At 37.2% G+C, this 11,474-nt stretch overlaps 1 protein-coding gene across 1 annotated transcript in view; it reads left to right on the top strand.

Moving 5' to 3' along the window:
* The first annotated feature begins 46 nt into the window (after positions 1-46).
* The window catches only part of LOC126161917 (4'-phosphopantetheine phosphatase), a 177,767-nt gene continuing 166,339 nt past the window's right edge, over positions 47-11,474 (top strand). Inside the window, 2 exon segments of the mRNA XM_049918086.1 lie at positions 47-427; positions 517-614. Coding sequence (XP_049774043.1) covers positions 226-427; positions 517-614 — 300 coding nt within the window. The 5' untranslated portion in view covers positions 47-225.

Here is an 11,474-nt window from a genome sequence, read left to right as displayed (position 1 = left end):
CCACATGTTGCATACGGTATAGTGCATCTCTGGTGTTGATAGTAAGCCAGTCATCTGTGAAAACATTGCGTAATGGGAGTGTTATTGAATTTATTTAATGTAGACAGCGTTGGTAATCATGCTATTTATAATTGGCGGATGGATTTAAGATGAACCTATGCATTATTTTAAGCCGTCGATTTCCAAACGTATAGTATAGATTACTGACAACGTTAACTTCGTTGTATGTCAAAGCATAGTTTCAAATTTATCGTAAGAGGGGCGTCTGCTCGTATAGGAGTATGGAAAATTCGTTTATTTAGTTCTAATATAACATCACCTTTACCAGAGATGGATGAAAAGAGTCACCCGAAAAGTATTAAATTACCTGATACGGTGGAAGTGTTCGGTAATTTGAAGAACGCCAAGAGATTCGCAATTGATATAGGTACTTACCCAGTTTGGAGTTCGCTTGAACTTATAATTGGTACTGTTAGCTTTTCTTCGCGGAATTCATGATCATTTTATACTCTGCAGGTGGTTCTCTGACTAAAATAGCGTATTATTCTACTGTGCCCCACAGAAGAGTGATATATGAGGTGGAAAGAGATGATGGCACTTCACAGTCCTCTGAGGTATGTGTTCGTCACACAGCGATCTATACAACTTCTTTTGGGATTAATTTTTGTGTAATACGTCATTAGTTCGACCCTCACTTTATCCGACCCTTCTAAATGCCTGCAGCATGATCTCCGGCAAGAGCCAAACTTTCCAACTGTTTTTTCCGAATACGATTAAAATAAATACTTTTAGATAGTGGTACAACAAACTCTGTAACCCAACCTCTCGCTTCGCCTTATGAGTTTGGAAAAATTTTGCCATAGCCATTGTCCATTATCAGTAATAATGATCCTTCAGCGTCTTTACACTGTTAAATAAGCGTGTATATTGACCATGAGTTCCCCCTTTCAGTTTTTATACTAATGTGTGAAAACATATGTTGAGTGTTCTATGTCAATGTAGTATCATTAGGAATTTTCATTCAAGTCATCGAGGGTTGCGGTGTGCCAGTCCCTGATCATCATCTATTTACAGTGCCGTTGATATCAATTTGTAATGTTAACATAAGCTATTCAACTGTATACATTAATTATAACATTTTACATGAATGCAGCTCACAGTATCTAGGAGGATGATGAACGTATACGATGTTGGCGTGTGGCAAGTTCCATGACTAATTATACAGACTGTAAAAGCTTTGTAGTTATTTGGTATTAAAAAATTTTCTTTTGTGTAGAAATGATATGTTTCTAAGACATAAGCAACTACTTTGTAAAGTATATTTATATAGTTATACATTTGTTCTCTCTTTCTTTGCATTTACTGTTGCCTTACCTTGATGGAAGTTTAATGGCTTACCCATGTTGATATTGTTAAAGAAAAGTTAGCACACCTTATAAAATGTAGGTTCTTTCCTGCCGCAGTTGGCCATGACTCGATTTTATAATGAAACACATTGTGTGTGATGGAAAATTCATTTCATTTCTGAAGAAACAACGAGAGGGAAATACGGAAGCGTCCGATCCCGCCCGTCTGCTTTGACCCATGACGTCACAAATACGGCGGAAACAAAAACACACACACATACACACTTTCCACAAGAAGCCTAATGACACTTACGGGACAAGCGCGGGAAATGGGGTGTTTTGGGTAGGGGGGCAAACTAAATATAAACAAATTTAGACGCCTTGCGTAGCTACAACGTGTAAGTGAAGACAGCCATGCATGAATATCCACCCACCTCCCCCGGGGTCATAACCCCTGCAACCCATAGATAATAAAGATGCTTCAGTAGCTGATTAGTGTTTTTTGTCTTTTTAAAAAAAAAAAAATCTCACGGGATAGAACGAACAGATCAGAAAGATAAATATAATAAACTAAAACAGAAATTGGAAGGAAACAGATAAATAAATAAGTAATAAGCGTTTTTAAATTTAAAAAAAAATCTCACGAGATAGAACGAACAGATCAGAAAAGTAAATAAAAGAAGATAAAACAGAACTGGAGACAGCCACACTCGAACCAAACTCCGCGCCGTCATGACGTCACACACGACAACACCCTTACGTCACGGGTCAAAGCCGACGCGTGGGATCGGACGCTTCTGTCGACCCAAAGAGAGTTTGGGAATGTGAGCTAGGACTCGCTCTCTCTCTCTCTGTCTCTCTCTCTCTCTCTCTCTCTCTCTCTCTCTCTCTCTCTCTCTCTCTCTCTCTCTCTCTCTCTCTCTCGCACCATGTTGTCCACCTCTGTATCTGTATCAAACAAATTAAACCTTCTAAAGAAGTCATGTTTTCTATTTGGTTCATTTACTGTATTGAAATTATGAAATTTTTATAATTTATTGCAGATGTAATATAGTTCCTTTGGCTTTGACTAGTGACACAGGAAACATGTGACAAACATTGTAAACAACATGGGCTGCCACCACAGACAGATCTCTTTGATTTCACTTTTGCTGCCTTTGCCAAATAACAATCAAGCTGTGAAAACACACTCCAAAAATTGATGTTACAGCAGCCATTAACATTGCATTTCTGGTCAAAGCCATATCTGAAATTTTAATATAGCATTGTGGAGGGAAGAGTGGCTACCAGTTTCTATCTAATCTCTTAAAGAGCTAAGGGGTACTTCAACAATATTATGAAAGTTGCTACTCACCATATAGCGGATATGCTGAGACGCAGGTAGGCACAAGAAAAAGACTGTCACAAATAAAGCTTTCATCCAGTAAGGGCTTCGTCAGCAATAGACAAAATGTACACACACACACACAAACATAACACACGACTGTAGTCTAAGGCAACTGAAAACATACATGTAATATTGTTACATTCCATCCTGGATCTTCCCTTGTTTGATTTTTGTCTAAGGAGTACTTCAGAAATGTTTAAAAAGTGGAGTTGATCTGTGTGCACTAATGGGACACACATTAATCTTACATAAGTCAAATCAAATCTAATGCTTTTTAACCTACATGCTTTACTCTCATAGAAATCGTGGCATAGGCAACCTTAAGGTGAAATACACTCTAACAAAGCTAAAGTGGTATAATATAGGTGAAAATGAACTGATCATAAGGCATTGTTGGTGTCGAGTCACCACCTGTGGAAGTTCGGCTGCCGAGTTCTTTTCAGCTGAAGTCATACTAGTTTATTTGCATGTCGATGATGATGATGATAATGATATCACAACACACAGTCCCCAAGTGGAGAAAATCTCTGACTTGGCCGGGAATTGAACCTGGGTCTGCTGCATGGCAGTCAGAAATGCTGATGACTTGGCTAAGGAGGTGTATATAAGATAGGTATTAGTAAACAATGCAATACTATGCAAATAGTCGGGAGATGTCAGGATGGCATAGATGTGAACTTTAGGAAATGACCAGTGGATGTTGTCACAAAAACCAAAACAGAAACCGACAAACTAATAGTACCTCTTTGGGAATAGAGGTCTCTGGGATGGCTGTTCTTGTTACAGATACTGTCACATATGGAAAACTTACATCCACCACAGGTGTAAAATAGGGGCTTTCCAAGGGGATGCAAATGTAAGTGGAATGACTGAGGTGTGTGTATATTTATATATAAAAAAATCATGGCATCTTTTTGGCTTCCCTGTCTTCCAACCAGATGATGACCTTCCAAACGACCCTCCACCTTGGGTAATGCCACAGGTTTGCATCATTGTCAGCAAATCGTTGCAAGCTGTGTATGTTGAACTTGTGGGCATTGCTGTGTTGGTACATCATACATAAAAGAAATCAGATTCACTGACACGCGTGTCTGGCATATTGACATCATTGTGGAAGCCTTTACATAACAGGAGAAAGCACTAATAATGAAGCTGTATCTTTGACATGTGTGTTGGCATGATCAGTATGCCACACAGACAATAGATAGAATTTATTATTAAATTTTCCTTCTCAGACATCCTCTGGATAATGTATGAGGCCACCTTCAAAGAATATGGTGTGATTATAATGAAACTTTCGCTTCTTTAGCCAGTGTAGATGGAAAACTGTTTACTGTATGGGTACCCAACTTTGTGCTTCAGGATTTACATAGTTAGTGTCATGACTTGCCATTAGATGCCAGTACCAGTATGGTGATGTATGGTTGAAACATAAGCATCAGTGTCCATTACAGCTATAGACAGTCAGCATGAGTCAGGCTGGACAAGATGAGCAGGGCTTTGCTTGTAAAACTGTTATATTGGAACAACAGCAGTTGTGCTGCTGCTCTTTGTCAGTATCGACACATTAAAGGAATGAAGAGTGGTCCTCTTTCTGTTCTGAGGTTGATGAACATGGTTTGGAAGATCAGATTAACTGGCAATTTGAGAATTGCGCTTAGGAGAGGCCAATTCTGCCAAAAATTGTTGAAGAAGGTGTTTTTGCCATGGCAGAGATCACTGGATGCAATGTTTAGTCTTCAAGCAGTGCACAAGCTATGTCATGACAGCTGAACATTCCTTGGCCCACCATTGTTTCAGGCAGTGGTAGACCAATCTTCAGTGTTGTTCCAGGCTATCATGGATGCGAATGGTCATCACATTGAGCAACATTCTTTAGTGATAACCATTCATTCATGGATGACCAGGGCAACATCCAGTTCAAGGGAATCTCTTGTGTGTCATGTTAATTGAGTCAGTGGGTCATTTAGACAGATCTGTTGGAATTACCAAAGACTGCAGCACCACATGCTGACTTTGACCTGTGATACTATCAAGATGGCAGATATATCCACTTAAAGCATATACGTTGTCGTGACCTTGATGCCACATGTTACACACGCAAACAAACACGAACAACTTAAAAAATATTTAATTGCAATAGTAACATGAAACTAACGGGACAAGCATGGGAATAAAGGGATTTGGTTGGGGGCAAACTAAATATATGACAAGCCTAATAATGAAGACATACTAAAGCAAATACCAATGCAAATATCAACTAGATGAAAACCTCAGCAGTCAGTGAAATCACAATAACATGAAACTGGAAAAAATGGGTATCGGAAATTTTACTCAATCTATATAGCTCACACGAAATTTGCAGTATCAAGATCCACACATAAATCCAAAAACTGGTACCAGAAATTTCGCTTGATGTACATAGCTCAGACTAACCCGGTGGTACCATCAAACCACAACAAGCAGAACTATTATCAAAAAACCTTAGCAGACCGAAATAAAATCACACTCCATTATATCCAACACCATAAGCTAATAAATATGAAATCAACTATCACCCTAAACCACAAAATCATAAACTACTTCGAAATTCCATTACCTACTTCTCAAATTAAATTAAGTATGTAGAGAAACACACTCTACACTAAACAACAAAGCATGAAAACATACGTACAACCCATTCAGCTGACAAATAAATCTATTGAAAGCCATTCCTCTCTAACTGAATCCCCATTAAGCACCACCCACCTCCTAGCCAACATCTGCCCTCAACACAATACATATAAATATAATTGAGAAATACTACCATCATTCATAATTTCAATAATCAAACAAAATGCACTAACACAAACCTAATTTTTGTTGGGAGATCCATACCTATTAACAAACGAAAAACAAAACAACATGAAAAACTAACAATTCCAAAACTGAAATCAAATCCATAGCCAAAAACTAATGACATTAAAACAACTCAATGACAAGCCTACAAAAACGATCTCCTAAACACCAAGTAATACACAGCACTAAGTCCAATGCCACACTAACATCTCTCTCAAACAGTTTAGAAACACAAACATCCTACACTAGATGCACCACCACTTACTCCAAAATTTCATCTGCAAACTATGTAATGCCAGAATGACATTGTTGGAATATCTTGACATGAATATTCTTAGCGACAGTGCTGTAATATGAGTTAATATACGTCTTCATGTAACAGTTATAATGACTAAACTGTCAAACATGCTGAAAATAAAGGTTAAAGTTTAGCATCCTGTCAGTATCATGATCCTCAGGAATGAACTAAGGTTTGGTTCAGAGAGGAATCGACTGTGATCTGGTTTAAGGAATCCTTCCAAACTTTTACGTGAATTGCTTTGAGGAAATCACTAAAACCTAAAGTAAGATGGACGTAAGAGTTGAATTCCATGCTTTCCCTGTAAGAATGGGTTATAATGAACTCTGGTTAACTATATCTTGAACTTGAATCTGAGTATTTATGCTGTACATCTGAGGTCTACAGATGCACCCAACATGACTTATGAGTCACACAGAGAATGCATCTCTCCTAAAGAGTTATCAGGCTCTTTTTGTATGATACTTTGGCTGATATTCGTCTTTTCATTTTTGCACTTTTTTGATGGAGTCAGCCCAAATAAATACCACTCATCACAGGTTTTGTATCATGCCCAGTGTTGGTGGAAATCATTGGTTTGTTCATGATTCAAACATTTTTTTTTAATGGAATTTTTGTGTGCCAGTTCTATAGAGTAGCTCCCGGTTAGTCTAGTGTGAGATACTCAATTTAACTGTATGCACTGACAGAGACAGCAAAATGTAAAGAATAACCTGTACTCCAGAAGCAACTGGTTAGGACTGCTGCATGACGGTAGCGGACAGGCAGTGTAGTGTGGGCTAGTAATCAGATGAGAAGTGGCATGTCGGACAAAGAAGTCATGGTGAAGAAGTGTTTACCAATAAGACAAGTGTTAGAGGGTACTATAATTGGTTGTTTTTCTCAATCCTGAAGTATAGTAAAATACATTAGATATTATTATGTAAAGCAGACTGTTCCGACTTTCTCACCCACATGCATTAGAGCACATGCACGGGCAGCAGTGGGCAGTCAGGCAACTGAGGTGTAGCGTATGCTTTGTACTCCCATGGCCTCACGATTGCAGGCAGTGGTTCACACATGCAGAATGTGTACAACAGTGCAACTTGGCATATAGCCTACACTAGGTGCAACTGCCTGCAGGTGAGCTGATGGACACTGCCCATATCCTTTGTGGCAGCATTGGAACAGCCTAATGGAAACTGAAACATGAGACCATTGTGTGAGAAATATTGAAATTGATACTGTGGTGGACTATTTTAGCCACTGGGACTTGTCCCCAGTCACACTCAAATGAATCCAATAATAACAACAGACTTCAAAAAGTCAGTAAATATCTGTTAGTGAAATCTTCCTTGCGCACTCATGTACCGGCCTACTTCAGTCTTCTACTGCAGTACAGTGGCACAATACAGTTGCTGCTAAAGTACTGGATATTCTCCGTGTTTTGTTATCTCTGTTAATAACTATCATTAAATTAAATATCACACTAACTAACTTGGGATCACTGTATTGAATGTGCAGAAGAAACTACTTTAAAAAACATTTGGTTTGTAACAAGAAACAAATTCGCATTTTCCATTAACAATGGGCATCATGTGAAACATGTGATGAGCAGTTTTTGGGTTGAATTCCTCAACACTGCAAAAATGTGAATGCAATATCTACCAGAAAAAAATCCACGTTAATTTTTGTATATTAAAAAGCTTTACTCTTGATTTATAGTAGCAACACCAAAATTAATTTTACCATTGCCTTGAGTGTACCAAAATAATTGAAGGGCCATACTTTTATTAATTATTGTAATGTGAATGAAAACATAGACTAGTAATGTTGTTCATTGTAATATATTTCAGCAGAGCTTTGATTAGTCTTTAAATGGTTCTTGTGGCAATAAGTTAAGTTTGCCTTGGACCCTTCTCTAGAGACTACTTGGATTTATTAGCGGTGGTTTCATTGATCCCAAGTGAGGTTACACAATAAATATATACACTTTTTATTGTACACAGAAATATGAGTTATACAGTGTATTTTATCTTTCCGGATAATAGCCTGTAACTGCAATGAATGAGTGAATGAACAAATAAATGTGTATAGCACTTAAAATCTGCAGTCTTCCCACCATGACTATGGTTTGGTGCTTTCGTTCATCTGTGCATTACTATAATCTGAAACTGAAGAGTGAGCAGGCAAGTCCACACTCTTTGCACTCAGCCTCATCGTGGGATTCATCTACAGGCTGTTTCTGAATGCTGTACTGGTCCTTCCACAGAATGCCCTTCAAACGAGTCCCAGCACAGTGCTCAGACATAACTGGGAGTGTTTTATTTTTTACTTATTTGTTACTACTTTATTTCCCCCACTAAATGCGTTAATGACACACAGAATACAATAAGTAACAACAAGAACATAAGAAATGCACACCAACAGAATCTGCATAAATTACAGAACACTCTGCTGCACTGCCAGGCGGGTTATTCCTAGTCCTGCTGTACGGCAGGTAAGGCATTTTCTCGGGAAAGGGTACATCTTCCACCACAAACATTGCTTCCTGTTCAGTTTACCAACAGACTGCACCAATTTCTTATGCATTAATGAAAATAATCCTTTGTTTTGTGTTGCATTGCATCTTACTTCCTTTTGACTTCCATGCTAGTTATGACAGTGTCCTGTTTAAGAGAAATCACATTCCCTTCTACCTCCCTCCCCTTTCGCCCAAGGTGGTCTGTGTTATTACATTGATCATTCTTTTTTAGACTTATCTTTGCCTCTTATGACTACGTAGCCAGCTTATGCACTTCCTACTGATGTGATGAGAATTCTATATGTGCCAATTTTAACTGTCAACTAGTTAAGGTAAAGGTAAAAAATTTATTAAACAGAAGTATATTGATTCCACAATGCAAATGTATCTGTTAAAATGATATTTACTTACTTGCACTTCAAGGCACTAGAAGTACGATTGAAATTATTAACAGCATTGGTTGTGGGTAAAATATTTTCCTCCATGGCAGAAATGTACGTAATAGATGGGAAATGCAAAATAAAAGGCTCAGTAAGATTCATTCATTGTGATATGGGGGGAATTGTATGTGAAGTACATGAGTTGCTCCTAAACCTTGACTCGAGCTGCGTATGTATGTCAAACATTTGTTTATGCAAGAAGTGAACAGACATGCTTTACAGTTGTTTATATAACTGATTTCTATTCAAGAATTTCTTTATTGATGAGGGACCATTTATGCAATTTTTAATGTTATACAAAGTATATGATTCCTCATTATACTCTATGTTGAAGTAATACAATTTCAGTTGAAAGAGACACACTTAAAAAACCACTTTAAAAGTTACCCATGTTAAGATGGTGGTTCAGACTTTGTATGTCAAAACTGAGCTTTGAGGAACACTGCCTAGCACACTTGACTCAATTTTTAGTGAGTACAATGTAAATTCCAATCCCATTATCTAGATTTAGATTGTCCATCATTTCTGAAACTCACGAAATGTGAATACCAGGATGGTTACTTTGAAAAGGTCATAACCAGTTACATGTCTTTATGACCCATCTCTAATGACCTTGCCATTGTTGAGATGTTAAATGGAGAATGTGGTACTCTCCTTTGAAAATCTTTTTTCACTAAGAATGATAAGATTGGAAATATAATACTAATGTGCAAGCAGTTTGGATAAATAATGACATAAGAATGTTATATAGAAGTATACGGAAACTGTGACATGACAGACATTGTCCAAACACAGAATTTCAGTACACTAATACTGAAGGATGTTTGACAGAATCAAAATATGGTAATGGAAAGTCCTGGTAGAATGTAAATAACTCATGAGCAAATGTAACTGTACAGGTGTGTGTGTGTGTGTGTGTGTGTGTGTGTGTGTGTGTGTGTGTGTGCACTCTAAAAAGGATTTGTTGAAAGTTAGCAAGTTTCCAGACAGAATAAAACGTAAATTATACAGAGAATGTTGAATGCTCTAATAAGAATACAAATAAGTCACTTATCGTGAAACAAGGCAGGAAGAAGGTGTGTAAGATATTACAGTTCTATGGTGGGAGAACAAAAATATTAATGATTCAGTAAACATGTGAAATGTGTCCTTTTTTATTGTTGGTAGCAAAGAATCTAACTGCAGACTTCATTTGTTAAGAATTTTGATAGCTCGGTGTTCGAAGGCAGCTGAGTCACGTGCAGCTTGATGAAACTAATTAGAAAAAAAATTTAATCCATTACTAAAGTAGTAAAGACATTGAAGTCAAACACATTAAATGAGTTCACCATTTGTGAATACACCACCACTTAGTTTAATACACAAAGGCATTCTCCAGTAATATAAAGATAACTCAAAGTTACCCTTCAGGAAAGAATCATTCACAGTATATTCTTTTGTGTGAGCAACACAGACAGTTCCCAACAAGAAATGGGGAGAATACAGAACTTGCTTTACTGGGGCATTAGATGTATGCGTGAAATACTTCTAGTTAACACATCAAAGGTATTAAACTAGAAAGAGATAAAAATATACACATTTAATATAATTTGAGAATCGATGAAGGCAGAATTGAAGAAGAGTACAAGAAGTTATTGTGTAGTTATTATGTAATTCTCAAAACAGGAGGATAGAATATGATTTGTTTTGTTTTCAAAGCAAGTAAGGAGACATTACTCTTTTGTTCATCATGTCTTTTGTAAGGTCAAGGGAAATGACGAAATGATTTCTTCTTATGTAATGCACTTGAGCAGAAATATGGGTTCAAAGACAGTTGTTTCTTATAAAATAATTTGCTAATGTAAGCTTGATTCTGAAGTGTGGAGTCATTTTTTGGACCACTTCTATATGGGATTCAAGTATTTTTGAATTGGGGAAGTTTTATGCTCACAAGGAACCATTCACTGGCAAGTAGATTAGATATTACACTAATGGAGGCTGTTAGTGATCAAAGAAATATAAGTTTAAATTGGTGTTCATTTTTCTGCCACAAAACTAAATAGTGCAGTAGGTTATGGCTATAGATAAAGAACTGGACATGTTTCAAAGTTCATCAGTTAGCTGTGTGTCATCCCACAACACCATATTTGGCCAGGTTTCTGGATGTAAACTCAAGTACAAAACTACATTATTGGTGTGCGTGAAATGAGATGATCAGCTTACTCAGGATTCTTTATTAATCATCACCAAATGAGGTGACACAGTGGTTAGCACATTGGACTTGCATTTGGGAGTACAACTGTTCGAAACCGCATCCGACCATCCTGCTTTAGGTTTACCGTCATTTCTCTATATCGCTTCAGGCAGATGCTGAGAAGGTTTCTTTGCAAGGACATGGCCAATTTCCTCCCCCATCTTTCCCTAATACAAGCTTGTGCTCCATCCCTAATGACCTCATTGGCAACAGGATTTTAAACACTAATCTCCTCTTCCTCCTTGTTAGTCATCAGCCAGTTACAGTGAAATAAATTTGGCAATCAAACAAGTAACTGATGATAAGGTTATTTTTATAGAAAAATTGTAAAATTTATTGCTGTTTCTTTATCAATATTCTCAAAATTTAATATCAGCAGTGTTTGTTAAGGATCAAGTAGATTACAGATGTTTATTAATACTTTTTTTT

The sequence above is a fragment of the Schistocerca cancellata genome, chromosome 2 (assembly GCF_023864275.1).
Source record: "Schistocerca cancellata isolate TAMUIC-IGC-003103 chromosome 2, iqSchCanc2.1, whole genome shotgun sequence".
NCBI lineage: Eukaryota > Metazoa > Arthropoda > Insecta > Orthoptera > Acrididae > Schistocerca > Schistocerca cancellata.
Note: the sequence above shows the minus strand (reverse complement) of the source record. Positions and strands in the feature narration are given on the sequence as shown.